This window comes from Neovison vison, chromosome 6, assembly GCF_020171115.1.
Source record: "Neovison vison isolate M4711 chromosome 6, ASM_NN_V1, whole genome shotgun sequence".
Classification (NCBI taxonomy): Eukaryota; Metazoa; Chordata; class Mammalia; order Carnivora; family Mustelidae; genus Neogale; species Neogale vison.
Genome location: NC_058096.1, coordinates 175,061,879 through 175,089,545, shown reverse-complemented (window position 1 = coordinate 175,089,545; position 27,667 = coordinate 175,061,879). Strand labels below are relative to the sequence as shown.

General features: G+C 38.9%; 1 protein-coding gene across 5 annotated transcripts in view; it reads left to right on the top strand.

Moving 5' to 3' along the window:
* The window catches only part of GRM7 (glutamate metabotropic receptor 7), a 902,298-nt gene that overhangs the window by 538,363 nt on the left and 336,268 nt on the right, over positions 1 to 27,667 (top strand). For all 5 annotated transcript variants that reach the window (XR_006385106.1, XM_044253109.1, XM_044253106.1 and 2 more), the window contains exon 5: positions 13,023 to 13,163. Coding sequence is in view for 4 of the 5 variants with exons in the window: in XM_044253109.1 (XP_044109044.1) it covers positions 13,023 to 13,163 (141 nt within the window). In the remaining variant the exon portion in view is untranslated. The remainder of the gene's footprint in view (positions 1 to 13,022; positions 13,164 to 27,667) is intronic.

Here is a 27,667-nt window from a genome sequence, read left to right as displayed (position 1 = left end):
AGAAAAGTCATGTATTACAAATGTCCACAAAATTTACTATGAAAGCATAAATCTTTAATTAGAATAATATCGAGCTTGAATAAATATATGTATACTCTCTATATGGCAGAGTTTATTAATTAAAATTTAGGGAAGTTTTCATATAATGAATACCAATTTTAAAAGAATGATACTGAGATGCAGTCAATTATGACAACATACTCAACTTTTATTTGATGTTTCAAAAGACATTGAGCAAGTGATATTATCTGAGTAATCATGATGCATATACCAAGAATAGATACTGAGTAATCATGATATATATATCAAAAATAGATACATTAAAATTAAGAGACCTTGTCTTCTGTGCTTCTGGTGTGCCGTGAGCAACTCTTCTAGGACGGTGTGTAAAATATATGTATGAGTGACAAAATCACATAATATTCTAGAGCAATATTCTAGACTGCAGCTCAGAATAACCTGAGAAGTTGAAATGCTAATGCCTAAGCCCACCAACGGAAGCACTGATTTAGCTGGTCTGGCCTGGAGTCCAGCCCTAGGGGTGTGTCTATGCCTGTGTGTGTGTGTGTGTGTGTATGTGTGCGTGCGCATGTGTGTGTTTATTTTTTTATGTTCCATACATGATTCCAGAGTATAGCCAGGGTTATGAACTACTGTTGCAGACCTAGATATTCTCCAAATACCTCATGCAGAACAGAGGCTGAGTTCCTCAAGAGTGGAACTATACACATATGAGTATTTGTGGGGCACTATAGCACAGCCCTAGGGAGATGCATCAGGCCTTGACAAATATTCCTCTTCTTATCTAAAGGCCGTATTTTATGATAGGTAGATCTCAGCTGGAGAACTCCCTGGAAGATCCTCAGTGATTGTTTTGGATTTAACATGATCTTCTCCAGCTAGGTAATTGGGCCAACAGCCCGTCTGGGAACTTACTGTCATGGTCATTCCTGGATGTTGAGAAAGTAATAGAAGCTGAGATGGGTCTTGGAGATGGATTCTCAAAGACATGGTTTAAAAAAAAAAATGAAGGAACCTCCCTGGAATCTGCTAATCACGTGGTAGATTTTCAACCCTGATGGCAGGAGGAGAGCGATACCAGGATGTGTATTCTATGGAATATACGATATGCTCCCTTTCATCCTTGTACTTCTTTCCCATGAGGAAGCCTCTTGGTGGCCTAATAGGAAACCATAGTGAATTCTAAACTCTTTTGAGTCCTACAGAAATAAAGAAAAAGTTTTTATGATGCAAACAGCAATATTAAGCCACAGACACTGACATCAATAAACAATGTTTGCAACACACTTGACTCTTCTTGGTTTCTATAAAGACAATCCCTACAATATACCATTTTTCCTTTAAGAAAATGTGAGCAAAAGCACCATGTGTTTTTCCATGTTTTAACTACTCCCTCTGACCTTTTATGGTGAAGAAATATTTCAGATCAAATCCCAGACTTTAGGACTTCTCACCTAAAATATATCAGAATGTATTTCTAACTGGCAAGAACCTATATATATAATCATCATGCAATTATCACATTTGATAAAATTAATGATTTCTTAATATCATCCAGTACTTCTTGCATCTTTTCTAAAAAATGCATATACTTACTTCATTAGGTAAATACCATGAAATAAAATGGCTAGGTCAAAGACTTTGCACCCTTTTTAAATGAGTTTTGATACATAGCACTAATATGTGTCACAGCCAAGATTGCACAAATTTGGCACCATAATTCGTAGGTTTGTTGTTACTGGAGAGGAAAGAAAGACATGGAAATAGAAAAAAACATAATATGGATAGATGAAGGGGAAGATAAGGGAGGCTAGCGGGGAGGAAGGCAAGAAATTATAGGAATGACAATAAAAAACCCAAGGCCAAGTTAATGCTGTAACCTGTGTGAGTGATCATTGAGCTTGGCCCTCGACCAACATTCTGTGTAGAACATTTAACCAACTAACACAGGGGTTTAAATTGAGCATCATTATGAAGGTGGGGTAGAAGAATGAAGAGCAGGAACCTTCCATCTCACCCTGTGGCCTCCAGAACATTGGCTTATTCAAATCTCACCTCCTAAAGCACTCACTTGAGGGATGGCCCTGCATCTTTCTTGTCTACTGACCTTGTGCATCCAAGTTGCTGCAAAGCAACATCCATTCCAACTGTTAAGCTCACAGATGCTGCACACAGCATAGGAAATCAAGGAGGAGCTTTCTCAGAGGGAAGGTGATTGTTTTATGCTATCTGGAGATGCTACTGAAACTGCTTACATTAACAAAAGGAAGGAACCACCAGGTACTGAGCAACTATAAGATATTAGCTGGTTTAGCCTTCATATTTTAAATCTTTCCACCCATCTCTAAGGTAGATACAACTGTGCTTATTTAATAGGTGAAACAAAGATACCACTTTACGTTTCTTTTGGAATAAATGAAAGAATGAATGCATATATTCATGCGTAAATGAATGGAGAAGCAAAGGAGTGAATAGATATCAAGTTCAACAGCAAAATATGAATAGTAAGTGATCCACTTAGCATAAGAGAAGTTAAATAAAAGAGTTGATGGTTGGCAAAGGTAGGATTCAAACTCAGGTCTTTCTGACTCCGGAGCCAGGAACTTGGTAAATGGCTATTTCATGGAGAATTTCTAGTGTTCAAGTTCAAAGTTTTCTAAATTTCCTCTTCTTGTAGTCTCTCTTTTTTTGTCACTTTACATGTATGTCTGTTTTCATTTTCTTTTCATTTAGTTAACATCTGTACTCTTATTATATGCCATGCATTATTCACAACACTGCATATATTCTCACATGGATACCTCTTACAAATCCTATGGAGTAGATGTTATCATCATTTTGTTTTAAATATTTTATTTATTTACTTGATAGAGAGAGACACAGCGAGAGAGGGAACTCAAGCAGGGGGAGTGGGAGAAGGAGAAGCAGGCTTCCTGCAGAGCGAGGAGCCTGATGTGGTGCTTGATCCCAAGACCCTGGGATCATGACCTGAGCCGAAGGCAGATGCATAACGACTGAGCCACCCAGGCACCCCTATTATCATCATTTTATCCTCATTTTACAGACTGAAAAACTTAGTCTGGTTAGGTCATTTGCTCAAGATCATCTAGTTAGGAAGTGACAAAACTAGGAATTGAACCCTTGAATTCCAGTTTAGGAAGGAGTTTTTTTTATCCATTGTAATGCTAAAACTATCAGTTTAATATGTATTGTTTGTACCCATATTCGTTCCTATATAAGTGTACTCAGGTTACATAAAATGCCCTTCTGCGTCCCAGACAGTTTAAAAGAGTGAAAAATGGCAAGCATTCTAGCATTATATAATGTGCAACAGCTTTTTGGACGCATTTTGTGGAATAATATTGCAAACATTATTCCTTCTACCTCATCCATAAACACTTCCCATGAGATTTTTGTTCTTTGTGGGATAATTTCCATTGCAGTAATTCTTATTTGTTTTCTCAAAAATAATGGCTGGTTTCCACCACTCTCAATAGATTCAGCCAGCAAATTTAGGGGTACATCTGACAGCCTAACTTATCCCACTAGATCACTAATGATTATCTCGCCAAACTTATTTACATGTTTCTAACTTTGATTTACTTCAGTAAATGTTGACAGGCACTTGAGCAGTCTCTTCATGGTGAGAGCTCAGAGTCACGAGAGAGATACAAACAGACAAGGACATGATCTCCCACAGCACTGTGCAAGTACAGTCAGGGCCATGTCCTCAGGATTTGGGGAGTGTGCCACATGCCGCTGGACCCTACCATGGATGTCCTGCAGCAGGTGGCATCACACCAAGTGTGGAGGATCTCCAGTTTCTGAAACTGTACAAAATCCTTTCTCTTACAAAGATGAAAAGCCCCATGTTCACTAACTATGGTTTAATCTATGTTAATGCTTCCCATATTTTTTTGTGGGCTGATACAATGTCACATTCTGAACTGGGATCCAAAGAGATCATTAACCAGTTATCCAACAAGTTGCTGTTTATTACCATGATTATTAAAATGGTAACATGTTTCTAGTGATTTGAAACACTACCTTGGGGCGCCTGGGTGGCTCAATGGGTTAAAGCCTCTGCTTTCGGCTCAGGTCATGATCCCAGGGTCCTGGGATCGAGCCCCACATCGGGCTCTCTGCTCAGCAGGGAGCCTGCTTCCTCCTCTCTCTGCCTGCCTCTCTGCCTACTTGTGATCTCTGTCTGTCAAATAAATAAATAAAATCTTTAAAAAAAAAAAAGAAAAAGAAACACTACCTTTATTCTCTATTATATGAAATTCCCATGTGCAATCAAGTCTTTCTGGACTTTCCGTTAGATTTCAGTGGTCCATTGATTTCTTTATTCTTGTGTCAGGACTTCTTTTTTAATCATAGAAAGCTTAAATCTGTTGTTACAATATATTACCTGGTAGAGTTTGCCCCCCTCGTCCTGACCTCCAATCTTCAGCACCCCTCCAAACACTCATGCTCCGTTGCTCTTCTTTTTCAGAAGTCTCCTCATTCTTTTATTTTTTCCATACGAGCTCTGAAGGTAACTTACCTAGCTCTAGGGGGAAAATATATTAATATTTTTATAAAGATCATGTAAAATGTACAATTTTCAAGAGAACTGACACAAGAGAAACATTAATTAATTAAAGCAAAACTCCTTAAGGGCAAAAATCAGCTTGATTGTGTAGAAGGGTGTACCTGTTCTTCAATAGGTATTCTTTTAGTGTTATGCTTTTAATCGTGGTCTTCTCTTTTGCTCTGTCTTTTAAGTGATTATTGTTTGTGCGTATGAGGATACATTTCTCTGTGTTAGTTTTTTTTTTTTTTTGGGTGAGGGGGGGAGAAGGAGAGAGAGAATCTACAGCAGGCTCCATGCCTAGTGCAGAGCCTGAGGTGGAGCTCGATCTCACAATGTTGAGAATAGGAACTGAGCCAATATCAAGAGTTGGATGCTTAATGGAGGGAGCCACCCCGGAGCACTCTGTGTTAATTTTAAATCCTGCTCCTTTCCCGACTTCCTTCTGTTCTTAGTAGCTTTTTCATGGATATATTCTTAGGGGCTAGAGATACTCAATTCAGTGGAGACTGTATGCCATTCATGTTGCAGCAAAGTGGCAATGCATTTCTTGGGAGTGAAAAATTCAGTGTCAAACATGACAAACTGCATCTTATGAATGCAAAAAGAGGCCAGGTTGAGGCCATCAGAGGTGGTGGGAAAATACTGTGAGCTGGAGAAAGCAGGCTCATCTGAAGGGAACAGACTTCCCTTGGCACCTGACTGCTGCCACATGGGAATGGGGTCTTTGTTAAAGGATCTTCTGACTTTACAAGTGAAGCCAAAAATTTGGACTTACAAGTGAAATCTTATGATTTTTAAATTATTTTTAAAATACTACTGGGGAAAAAGAAATAAAATGAAATACTGTTGGAAGAAATATAAAGGACAAGTCCATAGGCTAAATATATTCTGCAAGACATCAGTTTGCAACATCTGAGAAACAAATGTTGTCATTCCAACCAGAGAAAAGTCATAGAAAGGTATCTACCAATAAGACTTTTTTACTTATTACAAGTGCATTCATTTACTGGGGGTTCCATTACAACTGACCACAAACTTAGTGGCTTAAAAACAATAGAACATCATAATCTTACAGTTGTGGAGTCCAGAAGTCTGAAGTGGAGATGTCAGTTTGACTCTTCTTCCTCTGAAGGCTTTCGGGGTGGGGGGTGGAAGAGGCGGTGCTTCCTGCCTCTTCCAGCTTCAAGTGGCTCCAAGGATACCTTGGCTTGACTCCATTACTCAAGTCTGTGCCTGCATCTACACATGACCTCCCCCATGACTCCTGCTCCCTTTTTCTCCTTTAAGGATACTTCTGTGTTGGATCTAGGGCCTATCAGACAATGCAGGATGATCTTGCTCAGAGATCTTTAACTTAATTCCACTTGCCATATGATTTTTCATTATCCACTGTCAAAATATTTTTCATATAAGGCCTCACTCATAAGTTCAGGGGGTTGGGATATGGACATATCTTTTTGAGGACTACAATTTAAACCCTATGAGTTATAGAATAGACATAGAAAAAGGGATAAACAAATAAAGACTGGTTCTCAAAATTTGTTTTTCAGATATACCCTCTTGGTAGCAGACAATGTGAGTTCTCCTGGTTCTTACTCTATTCTGTGCTTCTCGCCTCTCCCCCACCCATACCTCCCCCTCCATCCCTTGTTCCCTCTCTCTTCTCCTCTTCTTTCCTCCTTCCCTTTCCCTCCTTCTCGCTGTCATTCTTTCTCACTCTCTGTCTTTTTATTCATTGATTCATGGATTTATTCTGTTAGTATCCTATCCCTATGATGTGCCAGAACCTGTGTGTTTCTAAATCATTAGCCATCTTTCCTGAGTTGAACAAAGAACATAGGTGGCTCAGGAAGAGCTAAGAACCTCTCCTTTATGAACTGGTAGAAGGAAGCCTTTGGTGCTCCCTGCCATTTAGGCTGACAGTGATGTTCTAAGCTGCAGTGCATGACTTGTGTGGTTAAATCAGCAATCAGGGCTACTTACTGGTCACTCTCTTAGACTGTACAAAGCCCCATTAGTATCTGTCAGCATCCCTTCACCCTGGTTGAACAGGCAGCTGTGTCCTCTAACCCCCTCTTGACACTGATAGCTTTCCTTTTCTGCCACACACTTGTAAGAGCTTCTTCCTCCTCAGCTGGAAAGGTCACCTAAACATCCTGCTCTGGATGAATTATGTGTCTATTGATTTGCACACTCTTGTCTCAGCCACAAATTTTAGGGAGCATTTGAGGGCAGCACCCCAGTTAAAGAGAAAAGAACCATATAAATGTAGTTATAACACCAGCTAAAACCCTTCTTGTTATTTCCATGTTGCTTTAAGTTTACTTCCAAGGTTATATGAATTTTGTTCAACATGTACCCAGTGAGACATTTGCCTTAGAATCCCCTGTAGCTTAATTTCTGAAATTAAAATAATCTGTTCAACAAAAGGAATAATTTAATGCTAAGAATTTCATCAGCTTTACATACAAGAATGACCTTCTCCTTTAACATAATTCTTATTCCATTTTCTGTGAGATGAAATCCCAGTCTTGGTGCCTTGGTTAAATTTTAAAACTGATAATTTAACCAAGAGTAAGGCATGCGTGACCAGATCACTTTTCTTCTGAGCTCCCATAAGAGTAGGAATAAAGTCTCAATTCACTGGAATACACATATATACCCCTGTATACATATATTATTAGATTAGTTATTCTACTTTCTGCTTCTGTCCCTAATTCTGTTGCACCTTGGTGACTGCACATCTTATATTAAATACCCTATTCCTTTAAAAAAAAAAAAAAGGAAGTTGGGTCTCTAGGGATTACTCAGTCAGTTGAGCATCTGACTCTTGATCTAGACTAAGGTCTTGATCTCAGGGTCATGAGTTCAGGCTCCACGTTGAGTTCCATGCTGGGTGTGGAACCGACTTAAAACAAATGTAAAATCACTAGGCTGCAGAAACTGTAATGACAGATCAAGAGTGTTGAGTTAGTGCCTGCAGCTGGAGGGAAAGTTTTGAACCACCCCATAGCAGAAGCTCCTTGACTATTAATAAAACAGAGGTATGATGTGTGCCTAACCCAAAAGGCAACAAAAACATTACAAGGCATTGTAAACAGATGGTTACAGCAAGGTCTCTTTTAAAAGCTTGAATATTTCCTGAATAGCTTCATTCCATATGGATGAAAATGAGGGAACCAGTGAGACTTAATTTATCTCTTGCCATGGCCCTGCTAAAGAAAAATAAACAGTAGGTCCAAGAAATTGGACTCAACTGAGGTAAACCAGCAAGATTCACTCGATTGAATAATAGCTATTGACCTCTGCTTCTGTTTTGTTGAATTGTCTGAGAGGAGCTCCGTTTTCTGAAACTAGTTTTTGCCCCAGCTTGGTGAGCCCATGCTGCCAGTTTTACCATTTGGATTGGCTCAGCCATTCCAGCACCTGATCATAGAATAGCTTTGTTCTTCCACCTGTTGAACTGTCCAGTTGCCTAGTGGAGTTGTGTTTGATATAGTAGCTTGGTGATAGGGCATTTATTAGAGAGAGTGAAGAGGTAGCATAATAAGTTGACCCCAGCAATGCACCATAGGCATGGTTTTCAATCTTTGGAGTATGAGAATCTCCTAGGGAAACTCGAGGGGGAAAGAAACAGGGCTGACCTGCCTCCATGATCTCTATTTTCTTCATCAACTCTCCAGATGATTGTGATTCTCACCAAAATGTGTGAAACACCACTCTGCATGGATGTCAAAAACAAGGGTCCAGAAGCAAACTGATTTGGGTCCAAATTTCTCTGAGCTTTAGTTTCTATCTCAAAACTGTTGATATGATTAGTACCTACTTCTTAGGATTTATCTGATACTCATTGTGAAAATGAAGATGAAGTTTATTACAAAGGTAATAAACCTTTGTAATTGTAATAGTCAGTGCAATTTTTTGTATGACCAAATTGAAATCTGACAAAGATTTTGACATCCACTCACAAGAATAGCTTATTCACATGTTTATTCATTCATTAACATTAACATTTAAGCCATTGGTTTATTAGAATTTTAGTAGAAATTCTAGATTGCATATACATGGGAGATGGTTCCTTTATATTTGTTGATTTTAAAGCCTTGTGGTCCTGATGGATTTTGTAACGCTAAATGACTTCAATATTCTTAAGACAAAGCACATGGCGTTCCACTGAAAAAATGTCCAGTCTCTTTGCTTCCTACATTTCTGGTCAAAACTGTTCTTTGCCTTTTCTCACCTGTGTTTACTCCCTCCAGGAAGCCTTCTCTGGCACTCCAAGAGAGTTCTCGCTCTCTCTGGGCATGTGTGTGTGCTCCCCAAACACTATGTACTCTTCCTTCATAGAAATAATCACAGTTGTAATTTTATATTTATTTAAATGATACTTGCCAAAATCTATCTTCCCCACCAGGCTAGCCATGAGTCTGATGAGGGGCCACCTGTTTTAACCCAAGATAAGTGAGTGTAGAGAATAGTGCCTGTCACAGGGTAAGTGTTCAAGAAATACTTAAGGGATGACTATGGTTATTTTATAACCAACAGTTTGCATTTTACTTCATCAGGCACAATGCTGAGTACTTTACAAATAATGGCGCATTTAATCCTTCTAACAATACGAAGTTGGATATTAATATTTTTTTAAAGGGCTTATTTATTTATTTGTCAGAGAGAGAGAGAGAGAGCACACGTGAGAGAGCGCACAAGCAGGCAGAGTAGCAGGCAGAGGCAGAGAGAGAAGCAGACTCCCTGCAGAACGAGGAGCCTGATACCGGACTCGATTCCAGGACCCTGGGATCATGACCTGAGCCGAAGGCAGTGGCTAATCGATTGAGCCACCCAGGCACCCCAGGTGGATATTAATATTAATCCCCTTCTACAGATGAGGAAACTGAGACACAAAATAGCTGAGTCATCTGCTCAAGGTCATACAGGTAGAAAATCAGAATGTTAGAGTCAGACCCACACAGTGTGTCTCTGATGTCTATATTCACCAGTACACTATGTGACTTCCGTACCAAAAAAGCCAAACTGCTGAGGTTTTCAGGACACCACTCAAAAGCAAATGTATGCTACATTCTACTACTTCACTGAGAGCTCTGAGTTTTCCCCTCAGAGCTCATAGGACCTTCAGAGGAGGTAGTGAAGACACAAGGCTAGTTCAGGTTATCTTTTCAGCAACACTAAGACATGCAGCTAAATTGAAATGCCAGGCTGGAGAGCCCAGAGTGGTGACAGGGCATAAAGGTGAGGAACAACTTTGGAGGCTGCAAAGGGACCCAGAGAAACAATGCTTAGGGATATATAGACACAGGAGCACACCAGGAAAATTCACCAGCAATTAAGGCAACATGTTCTACTTCCCCAGGCCATCTGCAGGCTGTAAGACGGTAAGGCAAATCTCCTGCCATACTGAGCTGGGTACTGAGCAAATGTCGCAACTACAGAAGCAAAGCAAAGACCCTCTCCTCTGAACCAGACATGTATTTGAGGGTGAAAATACTAAGATCTCACAAATTAGGCTGGAACTGTTCAAGTCTCATCTGCTGAAGTTCAGGATTGTTCTAGAATCCTGCTTCTCAAAGTACGGGCAGTATAAGGATCATGAGGAGCTTGTTAAAATGCAGGATTTGAGAGGGCACGGATTGCATGGAGCACTGGGTGTGGTGCAAAAACAATGAATACTCTTATGTTGAAAATAAATTTTTAAAAAATTCAACAACAACAACAACAACAAAAAATGCAGGATTTGCCCTGGAGCCCTGCTTCTTAAAGTGTAGGCAGCATGAGCATCACCTGGGGCTTGTTAAAAATGCAGTGTATTTAGCCCCACCCAAGACCTCCTCCACCCAAATCTGCATCTGAGGAGATATTCCGGAAGTCCATATATACATGCATTTGGGAAGCAAGAGCAGTTTTCAACTTAGAGATGCAGGTAGCCAGCGGGCTCGTGGGGAGGAGGAAGAGGAGGAAGCTAAGCACCAGCTATGTGTGTGAGTGTAAAGGAGAGGGGTTGTGGCTCAGGTTGTGCTGTGGTGCATACAGACAGCTTTAATTGTGCTTGCTTTTTTTTCCAGAAGTCTGTTTGTTCTTGCTCAGATGAGAGGGAAGTTCTGACTGCTGTTTTGCGTTCTTTTTCTTCTGTTTTAAATGTTCCAAAGTCCCCACAATCTGAGCCATTTTAGTAGCTCCTGTTCTGAGGCTGGTTGGGGATTTAGACCTATGTGACATGTGGCAGAAGAGTTTACTTTTGAAACTTGGATACGTTCTGTCGAGGGTGCTTCTTCGTGAAGGGTGTGTTGTTTCGGTATTGCACAGAGAGAATTATGGTACTGTGATAAAGAAGGAGAGTTTCAGTCTTCCAGCTACTTAAAAAACTAGTTCTAGTGTTACTGACTTAATGAACAGCCACCATTGTGCAACGGGAGCTGGTCTCAGCTAAGTGGTTCTTCCACCGCCGTCTGCTGGAGGGCTGCAATCTCCAAGGAAGTTTGACTGAGACAAGCTGGGCTTTTGCCACATGACCTACCATCCTGCTGTCAAATGTCTTAGAGCACTGCCTGCTGGATTCCAAGAAAGAGAATTCCACAACAACAAGCCACGATGAGGCCAGGGCTTCCCAGACTCTGCCTGCATCACACCCGTCTATGTCCCACAGAAAAGGGAAGGCGTGTATGGGTATGAAGCCCTGGAAGCAGGTCTAGTCAGGGTCATTGTCATAATCTACCACTGTTGATTAATTGGGTTTTGGGAGTGGGGGAGGTGGGAGGAGGGAACACAGGGCAAAATGGTGAAAGAAATGAAAGCTCTGTCACCAGTCACCATGTGTGCACGTGTGTATGTATATACATGACTGAAGGCATACATTTAGTGTCTTGGGAAACATTGGGGACTTGTGTATTTCCCCCAGAGATTTTCCTTTGTTGAAGAATATTGTGTTGTTCTACTTTATTGTCATCTGGAGGCAGGGCTGTGGGAGAACAGTGAGGCAGGAAGACTTCCAGCCAGGTAGCTTAATCAGTATTGATAATGGAATGGAATCACATACTCTAGCCAGATTACTTTCAGATCATTTAAGGTAGTGGGATAAAAGGACAGTTGGCCAGCATGTATTGATAAGAGCCTAGAAAATGAAATAAGAGATGCAAAATACTTTATTTTCTCTAAAATATTATATAATCTCTTGTGCTTTATGTATTTTGGTTTGTTTTACTGTCTCATTTACTTTAGATTTTCCATTTATAGTAGGTTTCATATATGTTAGGCCATGAATTTGGTGTTGGCCACTTAGTAATGAGTATAGTTAACCTGATATGGCCCTATTATAGAGTTAAGAGTCTGAAACTTTATTTTTTTTTTTTTAATGACCTTAAAATGAGAAAACTGAGTAATTTAAATAACAGTTACTCAGTTTTCTCAAGTCCATCTCCTGTTATTGTTGACCCTGAACTCTGTAAGTTTCCAAGGTCTTCTCCCCATCCCAAACAAGGTACTGAGAAGGAAGGAGGTAGGGCAGTCTTCAGTTCTACAGAAAGATGAAAGGATGATGAGGGAAGCTTGCACTTGCTCAAGTTCCCCTGACTTAGGAAGTGAGTGGAGCTGGCCCCCCAGCCCAAATTGTGTTACTGGATCCTATCTGATTCTCCTAAGACCTTGTGGCTCCACTGGAGCATTTGAGGCTGCATTCCTAAAGAGGTAGCAAGAGATTTCCTGGGGACCTTTCGAGTTTCTGCTCCTCACATATGCCACGGCACTCAGTGAGCAGCACTGAGCTTTCTGTTAGACTCCTTTTTATTTTTGGCCTTTTCAAAAGCTTCCATTTTGATTAGGATATCAATGACACAATGGAGCATTATTAAATGAAAAGAAGGTGTTAAATGGATATTTACAGGTCAGTAGCTCACATAGTCCCAGATAACTGCATGGCCTAGTGGTTGACTTTGGTCATGCTTCTATTTCATCTGAGCCTCTTTTCCTTATTGGCGATGTGGGAATGATAGTGGTTGCTGAATTGGTTGTTGAGGTGAATAAAAGAATCTATGTGAAGCAGAAAATCTTATCTATAGCAAGCACTGAAATTATCAATTATCTTGGTGAGAAGGAAGAAGACATTTTGTCCCTGGCCTAGCATCACTGGAGATGCAAGACATATTGTGATCATCATGTCCTCTCTAAGGTCATTGTGACTGTGTCATTTGTAGGTCACATCTCTGCCTGATAGATTGAAATAGGGATTTAGCCATAGGTCAGTCCTGGAATATTTTTCTTCTTCTTCTTCTTCTTCTTCTTCTTTTTTTTTTTTTTTAATTGACACGAAAGAGCATACAGTCTACTAAAACAAAGAAAACCCATCACTGGTATTTCTATTTCTAAACATTCCAGCAGTGCCCCACAAGCAATGACCTTTTCATTTAACTCTGTTTAGGGTTTGATGCCTATTTTACGTCCCGCACACTTGAAAACAACAGAAGAAATGTATGGTTTGCTGAATACTGGGAGGAAAACTTCAACTGCAAGTTGACGATTAGTGGGTCAAAGAAAGAAGACACAGATCGCAAATGCACAGGTAATTTCATTCCAGTTGTTCTTCTCCTGGTACTCTACGTGGCCAGCATTGAAATGTCTGCATAGCTGACAGAAGGAAGCTTGGTTGGAGACAAATTGAAAAAGTAAATTGAATTTTACTAGATTGTTCAGAAAATGGAACGGGAGCATAAGTCCTGCAGGACAAGAGTAGAACAGACAAAATTGTATTCTTTTCTGCCTGTCCATCTAACAGTAATTGACATTTTCATTGATTCTTCAAATTCAAAAGGGTCATGTTGCTTTGAATGCTCTCAGTGATAAATATTAGTTCATGTTTTAGCCAGGAGTATGAAGTCATTTTCACATAGACAAAAATCCAGCAAATCCCTCTAAGCAGCGGATTTAACTGTTATCATGGACCGTACTGTGTATTTGATTAAAGAAACAAAATACTTGGGCTTAGAGTGATGAGAGTTTCAATAATTTCCATAATATCCAAGTTAATGTGTCTGCTGCTATTTAAAATATGCTTAAAAATATTTAAGGGTGCACCTGGCTTGCTCAGTCAATAGAGCATGTGATTCTTGATATTGGGGTAATGAGCTTGAGCCCCATGTTGGGCTTAGAGTTTACCTAAAAAACAAACAAACAAACCCAAACAAACAAACAAACAAAAAACATAAGCAGCCTCATAATAAACTTTCATAATAATTCCAAATTAAAAAACATGTGTGTATGCTATGCATATGTATGTACATGTATGAAGTAGTCAGAGGATAAACATTCACTGGTGCATTCACAAGTATTTATTGAGCAACTCCTTCTACACAATACTAGGCACCATGCTCTAATGGTAAGCAAGCCAGTAAAGACCTAGCTTTCGTGCTTCTCAGAGGACAGTGAAAGAAAATCGACATTATTCCTGTGAGCTCCCCATGAATACATAATTATAAACTGTAATAAGTGTTCTGAGGGCTATATGGGCATATAACCAAGAAATTTCACTTATATTGAAGGCAGAAGCTGTCTCAAAAGACCTCCTTGAGGAAGAAGTAGGCACCGGTTAGTTAGGTAGAGGGAAGGACAGATAGGAGAATTTCTCATAGAGGAATAACATGGCAAAAGGCTGGAAGTAGGAGAAATTATGGTACCTCTGTGGACAGAAAAAGCAGCATTACCTGACTGAAGTACAGTGAATAGGATGAGTATGTCCGCTAAGGCTGCTAGTGTAGAGATGTGGACAAGGAGTAAGCCATGTGTGGGGACATACATGGAATTTGGTCTTTACCCTAAGCATACTGGAACTAGGGGTGGGGGCGGTGGTGGTTACAGAAGCATGTGACATGTTCTACCATCTTATCACCTACTCCTTTATTACATAGCAATACCCCAATTTCATACTTCAGTAACCTTTATCATTTGTAGCGATGACCTTGAAATACCACAAAACCCCAAAATGTTATTCTAGATTGATCTAGACAATGATCTAGAATTGTCTAGAATGATCTAGACAATGCACTCATGTTAGGTATACTGTTGCTTAGTTTATCTTTGCAGTATGGGTCTTTGAATATTGGCCATCCAAATATGGTAGATTGAACCATTTGACAAACACCTATTAATGAGGAATAATGCATGCAAACCATGGTCCTAAAAACATCAGGAATGGTATGAAGATGGCTTTTCCTCAAAGTGTTTTTGTTAAGGAGAGATAAGATAGGAACAGAGGTATGAGAAAAAATAATGATGCAAAATCAATGTTACATAATTAGATAAACAACTCAGTAAATTACAATTCCACATGAACTATATTCTTAATGCCATGGTATATAGCAACAGTGTTTTCAGAAATATAATCTTTAGGGATGCCTGGATGGCTTAGTCATTAAGCATTTGCCTTTGCCTCAGTTCATGATCCCAGGTTCCTGGGATTGACCCCCTCATCAGGCTCCCTGGTCAGCGGAAGCCTGCTTCTCCCTCTCCTACTCCCCATGCTTCTGTTCCCTCTCTCCCTGTGTCTCTGTCAAATAAATAAATAAAATCTTTAAAAAAATACAATCTTTATAATATTGAAGGGAGAGAGGAAAAAATTATTTCAATGTTGACTAGACTGGGTGAAACAAAATTCTCAAGAGGAAACTGAAAAAAATGAGTTTGACATCTGGATAATTTGTCTGTATGACAAACATCCAGGTACACTAGAAGTATCTATATGATTAATGATAGAAGTTTTTTGGTTCCTTCTGACATTTTGTATTCTGTAGAGTCAAGAAGGTAGGATGGATCATTTTTGTGGCCATTAGGATTGTTCTAAGGCCAAACCCCAAACTTTCAATGTTTTAACAACACTGTTCTATCTGTAGTGACATTTTCATGTTGATCGTCAAGAATTCAGGTTCATAAAAATAAGCTCATGATCAAAATCATTATCTTCAAAAAATATCTCATTCATTCCATGTAAAATATCTGATCACATATACTAAATTCTGTGACCCAAAATTATTTGAATACTGTCTCTGCTCTCTTTTCTTCCTTACCACTTTAGCAGTTTTAAGATGTGCTGTATTGAGTGGAGATAAATATTACTACCCTCATTGTGTCTCTTATTCCTGTTACTGAGTATGAGTACATGGGTGGTCATGTGTTTTGTTGTTGTTTTTTTTTGTACCACTTTTCCCCAAATCCAGTGAATCCTGTATTCTGCTTTGGAAGTATTCACAAATTACTGTTTAAAAATTGTGACCTTTAGAAACAGTTGAACTTTGAACAACATGGGTTGGGACTGCACGGGTCCACTTAAATGGACTGTTTTCCATAAATACAGTATTATAAATGTGTTATCTTATAACTTTCTTAGTATTTTCTTTAGAATACTTTGTAGAATACAGTATGTAATGCCTATAGCATACAAAATATGTGTTCATTAATATGTCACTGGTAAGGCCTCCTTGCATCAGTAGGCTATTTGTAAAGTTTTGTGGGTATCAAAAGTCATAGGTGGACATTTGACTATGCAAGGGGTTGACAATACTAACCACCCACATTGTTGAAGAGTCAATTTGGCGGTGGAATAATCAGAGAAAAAGCATGCTGAGATTCGCTAGACTAGAGGGAAAGAAGAGATGGAGAGAGACGGGACCAATCTTATTGTATTGATAAGAGTTCTTGAAACCATGGTGAGAAAATAAGTTTTAATGATGGAAAAGAGTGGATGGGAGAGGGAAGTGTTGATAAGCTTAAGGATGTAGCTGATAAAAGAGATGCTTTGGGAATGAGATTCTGAAAATAGAAATAATAGTCACATTGGAAATAAATACCCTGATGAAGCAGACTAAGAAGTCTGGCATTGCAGACAGTTGGGCTCTAGACAGCATAGACCGTGGTTGTTCTAAGGACTGCAGACAGCAGCCCAACTTATAGATCTCCCTCTATGACTGGGTTCTGCTAAAGAATAAGAGAGTCTTAAAATGCTTCTAGGATTTGGGCACAAATTAAAATGCCAACTTGTTTCTCTTTATCGTTTTACATAGCTTCTTTAGCCATAATGAGGTATTTATTATATAGTAACTCCAAGTAGACATTCAATGAGTTAGTCACCTGCCCAGACAACTTTGAAGATGAGGAGTGGGTCCCATACTAGTTGAAGAGAGCAGATTTCTGCAGTCAGGGAATAGCAGTGAGTTCTGAAAAGCCAAGATGTTAAAAAGTCATGGTAGGAAGAATGATGAAAAAAATATTACTATTAAGCTGTGTACTCTTGGTAATTTAACTTGGAGATAGATGTGTCTTAATTATTATAGAAACTTAACCTGAACAACCAGGCAATTCTTATTGTTATAAATGATCCATATGCATTTAAATGCTCCTTCAAACATTTAAACTCCTTCAAACAAGGAAAGCTGCCATAGTCTTCAATATTTTAAGAACATCCAACTTTGCTTGATACCCAGTTCCTAGTTCTCTCAACCTTAAGAGCTAGTCTTTCTTCATCCTACCCTCCCTGGTGATTCTCAGATTTTTATGGATACACACTAAGATTTGCTGGTGACCCATCCTGCTCATGGGTTAGCTTGACTGACATTCCACACAGGGACATGCAGTTAAGTTTTTTGGTGGTTTAAACTTTCACAGAAAACACAAATTCTGAAAGATCCTATGCTGTTTCGTAGTAGACCTAGATTTTGTCAGGGACATAGTGCTAGCTACACATACTAATGTCCTTCTAGATACTTCCAGAATAAAGTAAGTTCTTCTAGATAGATTACAGAATAAAGTAAGTCCCTCTCAATACTTCTAGAAGTATACTTGTAGACTATTTGTTGTTTGGGAACAGAAAGGTCAGATGTGATTTTTCTTTTCTGTGCTTCCCCACTCCTACCCCACTAGCTAACTGTGTTTATCCTTAACACTTAACAGCATATTGTTGACACAAAGACCAGTTTAGAATATGATCTTTTGGGGGAATGACACGTTTTTTGTGGAGATACCAAGGTTAAGGGAATAGGGAAAGTACCCAGATGGTGATATCCCTGAAAAAGAAATTTGGGGCCATCCTGGAGTGCAAAAAAATCACTCTACCCAAGTGTTTAAGAAACCAGTTTTTGGCATGAAAGAGGCCTGTGTTTATGTTTCAGAGCTATCCCTGAATGGTCCCATGAGAGACTGGATATTATTTAGCTTTTCAAAACCTTTTCTCATATTCGAAATGGGAATAATAAAGCTTTATACCTGAAGTTGTTGTAGGGAGTACATTAGGTAACTTGGCATCTAAAATGATACTGGTATATGAAAGCTCAGTAAGGTGGGAGCCTGACTGGCTCAGTCAGTTAAGTGTCTGCCTTCCACTCAGGTCATGATCCCTGAGTCCTGGGATAGAGTCCCACATCGGGCTTCCTGCTCAGTGGGGATTCTTCTCCCTCTCCTCTCTCTCCTTCTCCCCCTACCTATGCCTGCTCTCTCTCTCTCTCTCTCTCTCTCTCTCACTCAAATAAATACAATCTTGAAAGAATAAATAAGAAAACTGAGTAATTGTAACAATTACCTGCCATTTGGAGCAATTGCCTGTGAGGGTTTCATGAAACCTCAAGAAACAGTGCAGTTGCCTGTGAGGGTTTCATGAAGATCCTATGGCCACATGTTAATGCTGTAGAAAATCAGGCTGTATATAAAATTTTTCCTGAAAAACACAGCCAGGGAATTGAATAAGAATGTAAATATGGACAGGAACTTTTCAGTGGGATACAAATTGCACAGTGATATAATGAGATAGCAAAAGTTTACAGACAGGCAGGTAACTTCATGCTGTGATAGAATACGAAGCTCAGGGCTTCAAAAATTTCAGTGCCATAATGTAGAGTATGTGTCCAGGCATCCCTGGGACTTGGTACATGAGGTGTCCATCAAGTCCAACTTTTGTGCCATTTTATCTCTGATATGCTATATCTTTATGTGGTTGGTAGCATCTCTAAGGTCTTCACTTTCAAGCCCATTTTTTAAATTCAGAAGGATGTTCTGAGTATTTGCATGTGCTTGCCTATTGCAGCCCATAAAAATTATCACTCTGTCATATTTTATGACTTACATAGAACATTTGTCTAACTAACATTACTCTTCTGCCAAATGCCATGTTGTGGATACTGATTCATCAGAGTTACCTCTTTACTGAACAGAAGGAACTCAGCATTTAGAAATCCATCATCCCATGAAGGCACAATTTGACTTTCAAAGATTTGTTTTCCTTTTGAAATGACAGAGGATGAATAAATTGATGACTTTGAAAAAAAAATATTTTCCATGCGAGTGCTTGCAAGTCCTACAAAAAGCAAATTCAATTTTGAATTGAGTCCCTAATCAATCAGTGGTTATTGTAGAAAGCTATCACAGGCTTAAGAGCATACTCTGGTAAATGATCACATTTTGGGAGAATCCTTAAACTATCTTTTTCTTTACACCTCACTTCTCAAAGCTTATAGTTTAAGTAAAGGTCACTTTCTTGGTGGAACAAAAAAAAGTTTTTTAAGAAAAGCTGTTAATGAATAAATCATGTATTTCTCAAGTTTTCATTCGTTTCTCATGGGATCCAGGCCCATCAGAGCCTACATAATTTAATAAGTCTATCAAGACAAAGAAGAACACTTGAGTAAGTCAAGTGCTTTGAGAATATATGTGCAGAAAGCATTTGACTATACTGATTAATTTTTCCTGCCATTTTATCTTATTCTGAATTGACCTTTAATTATTATATAGATGTTCTGTTGCAGCACCTAATATACCCAGCATGACTGAGGAATCCACATCAAAGTGTTACAGATAAAGTCTAACCCCTTGGTGCTCTGACTTTTTGAAGTCCTTTTGATGAGAAGCAGTGTAAAATACCATTTTTATACCTAGTGCCTTTTTAAATAAAAGTTCAAGGCAGATTAATTACAACTTAGTTTACACATAGCAACCATGATGGAATTCTGTGTTACTAGGTTCTTTGTTGAAATTTGTATTCTGACTTACCTCTAGAAGTCAATAAATTGGTTGACATTTCTCTTGCTACCATCACACTTAAGTCTGACCCTACCTTCTTCCTGAATGGCTGATTTCTGTCTATATGGTAAGTGGAAGCATATAAGCCAAATTAATCGTTTTTTTTTTAATTTATTTTTTAAAACAAGTTAAAATTTATTGAGCATTCATTCTAGCTACTTTTTTCCCCATGACCCAGTCACTCTATCACTTCCTCCCTACCCCACAGCAATCCTCAGTTTGTTTCATGAGATTAAGAGTCTCCTGTGGTTTGTCTCCCTCCAGATCACATCTTGTTTCATTTTTTCCTTCCCTACCCTGCTATAACCCCTGCCCTGCCTATCAAATTTCTCATATCAGAGAGATCATATGATAATTTTCTTTCTCTGATTGACTTATTTTGCTCAGCATAATACCCTCTAGTTCTAGCCACGTCATTGCAAATGGCAAGATTTCATTTTTTGATGGCTGCATAGTATTCCATTGTGTATATATGCCTCATCTTCTTTATCCATTTATCTGTTGATGAACATCTAGGTTCTTTCCATAGTTTGGCTATTGTGGACATTGCTGTTATAAACACTTGGGTGCATGTGCCCTTTCAGATCACTACATTTGTATCTTTAGGGTAAATACCCAGTAGTGTGATTGCTGGATCATAGGATAGCTCTATTTTCAACTTTTTGAGGAACCTCCATATTTTGGTCATTCTGACTAGTGTGAGGTGGTATCTTACTATGGTTTTGATGTGTATTTCCCTGATGGAGAGTGATGTTGAGCACTTTTTTATGTGTCTGTTAGCCATCTGAATGTCTTCTTTGCAGAAATGTCTTGTTCATGTTTTCTGCCAATTGCCTTTTTTTAAAAGATTTTATTTATTTATTTGAGATAGAGAGAGAGAGAATTAAAGAGCATGAGAGGAGAGAGGTCAACTGGAGAAGAAGACTCCCTGCCAAGCGGGGAGCCCGATGTGGGACTCGATCCTGGGGCTCCAGGATCATGACCTGAGCTGAAGGCAGCTGCTTAACCAACTGAGCCACTCAGGCGCCCTTCTGCCCATTTCTTGATTGGATTATTTATTCTTTAGATGTTGAGTATGATAAGTTCTTTACAGATTTTAGGATACTAAACCTTTATCTGATAAGTCATTTGCAAATATCTTCTCCCATTCTATCTGTTGTCTTTTGGTTTTGACTGTTTCCTTGGCTGTGCAAAAGCTTTTGATCTTGATGACATCCCAATAGTTCATTTATGCCCTTGCTTCCAATGCCAATAGTTCATTTTTGTCCTTGATTTCCTTGCTTTTGATGATGTTTCTAAGAAGAGGTTGCTGTGGCTGAGGTCAAATAGGTTGCTGTCTCTTTTCTCCTCAAGGATTTTGATGGATTCCTGTCTCACATTGAGGTCTTTCATCCATTTGGAGTCTATATTTGTGGGTTGTGTATGGAAATGTCCAGTTTCATTCTTCTGCATCTGGCTGTCCAATTTTCCCAACACCATTTGTTGAAGAGACTGTCTTTTTTCCATTGGACATTCTTTCCTGCTTTGTCCAAGATTAGTTGACCATAGATATGAGGGTCTATTTGTGGGCTCTCTATTCTGTTCCATTGATCTGTGTGTCTGTTTTTGTGCCAGTATCATACTGTCCTGATGGTGACAGCTTTGTAATAGAGCTTTAAGTCGGGAATTGTGATGTCACCAACTTTGGCTTTCTTTTTCAACATTTCTCTGGCTATTTGAGGTCTTTCCTGGTTCTGTATAAATTTTAGAATTATTTGTTCCATTTCTTTGGGAAAAAAATGGATGGTATTTTGATAGGGATTGCATTAAATGTGTAGATTGCTTTAGGTAGCATAGACAATTTCACAATATTTGTTCTTCCAATCCATGAGCATGGAAATTTTTTCCATTTCTTTGTGTCTTCCTCAATTTATTTCATGAGTACTTTATAGTACTTTATAATACTTTATAGATACTTTACCTCTTTGTTTTGGTTTATTCCTAGATATCTTGTGCTTTAAGGTGCAATTGCAAATGGGATTGACTCCTTAATTTCTGTTTCTTTGTGTCTTTCTGTTGTTGTATAGAAATGCAACTGATTTCTGTGCATTGATCTTATATCCTGACACTTTACTGAATTCCTGTACAAGTTCTAGCAGTTTTGGAGTGGAGTCTTTTGGGTTTTCCACATATAGTATTATATTATCTGCAGAGGGTGAGAGTTTGACTTCTTCTTTGCCAATTTGGATGCCTTTTATTTCTTTTTGTTGTCTGATTGCTGAGGCTAGGACTTCGAGTACTACGTTGAATAGCAGTGGTGATAGTAGACATCCCTGCCGTGTTCCTGACCTTAAGGGAAAAGATCTCAGTTTTTCCCCATTGAGAATGATATTCACTGTGGATTTTTCACAGATGGCTTTGATGGTATTGAGGTATGTATCATCTATCCCTACACTTTGAAAAGTTTTGATCAAGAAAGGATGCTGTACTTTGTCAAATGTTTTTTTCAGCATCTATTAAGAGTATCATATGGCTCATGTTCTTTTATTAATGTATTGTATCAGATTGATTGATTTGTGATTGTTGAACCACCCTTGCAGCCCAGGAATAAATCCCACTTGGTCATGGTGAATAATCCTTTTAATGTACTGTTGGATCCTATTGGTTGGTATTTTGGTGAGAATTTTTGCATCCATTTTCATCAAGCATATTGGTCTGTAATTCTCCTGTTTGAGGGGATATTTGGTTTTGGGATCAAATAATGCTGGCCTCATTAAGTGAATTTGGAAGTTCTCCTTCCATTTCTATTTTTGGGTACTGTTTCAGGAGAATAGGTATTAGTTCTTCTTTAAATGTTTGGTAGAATTCCCCTAGGAACCCATCTGGCCCTGGGCTCATGTTTTTTGGGAAGATTTTTGATGACTGCTTCAATCTCCTTACTGGTTATGGGTCTGTGCATGTTTTCTATTTCTTCCTTGTTCAGTTTGGTAGTTTATATGTCTCTAGGAATGCATCCATTTCTTGCAGATTGTCAAATCTGGTGGTGTATAGTTGCTCATAATATGTTTTTATAATTGTATTTCTTTATTGATTATGATCTCTCCTATTTCATTTATGATTTTTTTAATTTGGGTTCTTTCTCTTTTCTTTTTGAGAAGTCTGGCCAGGGGTTTATCAATCTTATTAATTCTTTCAAAGAATCAGCTCATAGTTTCATTGGATTTGTTCTACTGTTTTTTTTTTCATTTCTATTTCATTGATTTCTGCTCTGATCTTTATGATTTCTCTTCTCCTACTGGGTTTAGGCTTTCTTTGATTTTCTTTTTGTAGCTCCTTTAGGTATAGTGTTAGGTTATATTCTTGAGACCTTTCTTGTTTCTTGAGAAAGGGTTGTATTGCTATATATTTTCCTCTCAGGATCACCTTTGCTGTGTCCCAAAGATTTTGCACAGTTGTGTTTTCATTTTCATTTGTGTCCATGAATTTTTTTATTTAATTTCCTGGTTAACCCATTCATTCTTCAGTAGGATGTTCTTTAGCCTCCATGTATTTGAGTTCTTTCCAACTTTGCTCTGGTGGTTGAGTTCTAGTCTCAAAGCATTGTGGTCTGAAAATATGAAGGGAATGATCCCAGTTTTTTGGTACCAGTTGAGACCTTATTTGTGACCCAGGTTGTGATCAGTTCTGGAAATTTTCCATGTGCACAAGAGAAGAATGTGTATTCTATTGCCTTGAGATGGAATGATCTGAATATATCTGTGATGTGCGTCTGGTCTAGTATGTCATTTAAAGCCTTTATTTCCTTTTTGATCTTTTGCCTAGATGATCTGTTCATTTCAGTGAGGGGGTTGTTAAAGTCCCCTACTATTATTGTATTATTGTCGATGTTTTTCTTTGATTTTGTTATTAATTGATTTATTTATTTGGCTGCTCCCATGTTAGGGACATAGATACTTAAAATTGTTAGATCTTCTTGTTCAACAGATCCTTTAAGTATGATATAGTGTCCTTCCTCATCTCTTATTATAGTCTTTGTATTAAAATCTAATTGATCTGATATAGAGATTGCCACCCTAGCTTTCTTTGATGTTCATTAGCATGGTAAATTGTTTTCCATTTCCCTCACTTTAAATCTGGAGGTGACTTTGGGTCTAAAATGAGTTTCTTGTAGATAGCATATCAATGGGTCTTGTTTTTAAAATCCATTCTGATACCCTGTGTCTTTTTTTTTTTTTTTAAAGATTTTATTTATTTATTTGTCAGAGAGAGAGGGAGAGAGAGTGAGCACAGGCAGACAGAGAGGCAGGCAGAGGCAGAGGGAGAAGCAGGCTCCCTGCCAAGCAAGGAGCCCGATGTGGGACTCGATCCCAGGACGCTGGGATCATGACCTGAGCCGAAGGCAGCTGCTTAACCAACTGAGCCACCCAGGCGTCCCACCCTGTGTCTTTTGATTGGGGTATTTAGACCATTTATGTATAGGGTAACTATTGAAAGATATAAATTTAGTGCCATTGTATTTCCTGTAAGGTGACTGTTACTGTATATTGTTCCTTTCTGGTCAATTAATTTTAGGCTCTCTTTGCTTAGAGGATCCCTTTCAATATTTTCTGTAGGTCTGATTTGTGTTTGCAAATTCTTTTAATTTTTGATTATCCTGGAAGCTTTTTATCTCTCCTATTTTCAATGGCAGCCTAGCTGGGATATAGTATTCTTGGCTGCATATTTTTCTCATTTAGTGCTCTGAATATATCATGCCAGTCCTTTCTGGCCTGCCAGGTTTCTGTGGCTAGGTGTGCTGTCAATCTAATATTTCTACCGTTGTATGTTACAGACCTCTTGTCCTGAGCTGCTTTCAGGATTTTCTCTTTGTCACTAAGAATTGTAAGTTTTACTATTAGATGTTACGGTGTGGACCTATTTTTATTGATTTTGAAGGGGCTTCTCTCTGCCTCCTGGATTTTGATGCTTGTTCCCTTTGTCATATTGGGGAAATTCTCTACTATAATTCACTCCAATATACCTTCTGCCCCCCTCTCTCTTTCCCCTTTTACTCTGATCCCAATTATTCTAATATTGTTTCATCTTACGGTATCACTTATCTCTCGAATTCTCCTCTTGTGGTCCAGTAGTTGTTTGTCTCTCTTTTGCTCAGCTTCTTTATTCTCCATCATTTGGTCTTCTATATCACTAGTTCTCTCTTCTGCCTCATTTATTCTAGCAGTAGGAGCCTGTATTTTTTGAGTGCTCCTCATTAATAGCTTTTTTTAAATTATTATTTCAACCTGATTAGATTTTAGTTCTTTTATTTCTCCAGAAAGCGATTCTTTAATATCTTCCATGTTTTTTTGAGCCCCACTAGTACCTTGATAATCATCATTCTGAACTCTAGTTCTGACTTATTACTAATGTCCATATTGATAAGGCAGGTACTTGCATTATTGGAAACAAACAAACAAACAAAAATAAACCTGTCAAGGCTTCTACTACAATCTGCCCTGTGATGCCAAGAAATCAAAGTCAATGAGGACATTAACTTCTTGGGTAGCTGATAAGCTGAAAGTCAGGAGTAGAGCACATGATAGATGTTGCTGCCTCTTGTTCTTCTTTGTGTGTGTGTGTGTGGTGAGTTTTTCTGCCTTCTCATTTTATCCATTATCCACTGGTCCATTGTGAATGGACCAGTCCTTGTGGTTTTTATTGTTTGGAAGACTTTCTGCAACAACCATCAGGAAACCTTAAAAAGCTGGATAGGTTTTGGGGCGCCTGGGTGGCTCAGTGGGTTAAGCTACTGCCTTCGGCTCGGGTCATGATCCCGGGGTCATGGGATCGACTCCTGCATCGGGCTCCTTGCTCTGCAGGGAACCTGCTTCTCTCGCTGCCTCTGCCTGCCTCTCTGTCTGCTTGTGTGTACACACTTACTCTTTCTCTCTCTCTCTCTCTTTGGCAAATAAATTAAAAAAATCTTTAAAAAAATAGGTTTATTAATTAGAAGACCTTGAGATTACACAGCACACCTGGGGCCACATAGTGGGCTGGTGTGTAGAGAAAGAAAATGCTCCTGGCCTTGTGGCTCTACTTTAATTAAGAGCCATGGTAGGACACATGGTTTCATTTGGCTTAGTATTCATTGGTGAGTTTAAAAGCCTAATAGGGGCACCTGGGTGGCTCAGTGGGTTAAAGCCTCTACCTTCGGCTCAGGTCGTGATCCCAGGGTCCTGGGATTGACCCCTGCATCTGGCTCAGCAGGGAGCTTGCTTCCCTTCCTCTCTCTCTGCCTACCTGTGATTTCTGTCTGTCAAATAAATAAATAAAATCTTTAAGAAAATGGGAATTTAAAGTGCAGAAAGAGAAAAGGGAAGTGACCCAAGTTGTCAGTTATTGAAATCAACCAAGATCTAAAATACAGGAATCTCACTGGGGAAAGTTCCTCAGGACTCATGATCTGTACCTGTGGCTAGCAATGTGTTACAAAGATAGCCCTCTGTAAAGGATGGCTCTGCAATCAGAGCTTAAGGCAGGTACTTGCATTACTGGAAACAAACAAGCAAACAAAAATAAACCTGTCAAGGCTTCTACTACAATCTGCCCTGTGATGCCAAGAAATCAAAGTCAATGAGGACATTAACTTCTTGGGTAGCTGATAAGCTGAAAGTCAGGAGTAGAGCACATGATAACCCAGAGAGTATATACATCAAAGTAGGATTATAGTAACAAACCCTTTAATAATTATAGAGGTAAGAGTCTGAAATACAGTCTGCAATCATTGTCCTAAACAAGGAGAGTTCAGCCCTGAAAATAGGTCCCTGATCTCTGGGGCCTACCCTGATAGTCTTTTAAAGGATTTGAATAATACTGTGAAATACTTTAACATCTTGGGCCATCTAGTGTAAGTACATTTCAACCTGTCCCGAGTTAATAGATTATTCCATCTATGAACAAATGAGTTTCTTAATCCTGAGAACAGGTCAGTTCAATTAAAGGAGGCAACTATATAGTAACCCACTTTGGGCCTATTTCCTTCAAGTATTTAATAAGGCATTTTTTAAAAAGATTTTATTTATTTGAGAGAGAGAGAGAACACAGAGGGAGAGGGAGAACACAGAGGGAGAGGGAGAAGTAGACTTCCCATCGAATAGAGAGCCAAATGTAGGGCTCAATCCCAGGACTCTGAGATCATGACTTGAGCTGAAAGGAAATGCTGAACCAACTGAGCCACCCAGATGCCCCCAATAAGAGGCATTTTTATGAAAACAAATTTTTAAAAAAGGGTTAAGAACTGGGCATACTGGAACTGTAGTTTCTAAGTTGGAGAAGATTTCAAAGATGTCAGCCTCAAAGTAACTTCAGATAGAGTGAGGGCCAGCACTGGCAATCCGATAGATTGTGCCAGTTCATGGTCCCTGCTGATCTGAGTGGCCCATGCAGCAACATGTGCATGTGTGCAGACTGTCTATATATGAGTTGTTGTGATTGCTCTGAAGTTGATATCAAGTTGTCCCCTTTTATTTTTTAATTAAATTTGTTTATTAGAGAAAACACAGTGGGAGAGGGGCAGAGAGAGGGAAAAGCAGATTCCCTGCTGAGCCTGAAGCCCAACAAGGAGCTAGGTTCCAGGACCCCGAGATCATTACCTGAGCTGAAGACAGATGCAATTGACTGAGCCACCCAGGTGCCCCTCAAGTTGTCCCACTTCAGTTTGCAATTCAAAAAAAAAAAAAAAGGGAGTTTTAGTTGTCAATGATTCCAAGTCAGAGGATTTGCCAAAAATTGGAAACCTTAGTTTGGAAAATTGTAACCAGATATTAAAGGAAATAACAATTCACTATACAATCCAGTGTACAGGTAAAAAAACAGGTAAAAAAAATCAACAGTAACTAGTAGAACTAGAGTTGATATCCATAGGCATATTTTAGAGTTCCTCCTGACCTGTCTTTCCACCTACAATTACCCCAGTTTCTATTGAAGATAGCTGTAGTAAGACTAATTCGTTTGCAAATTAAGTTCAGTTAACTTTGGCCTTTGCACATAAAC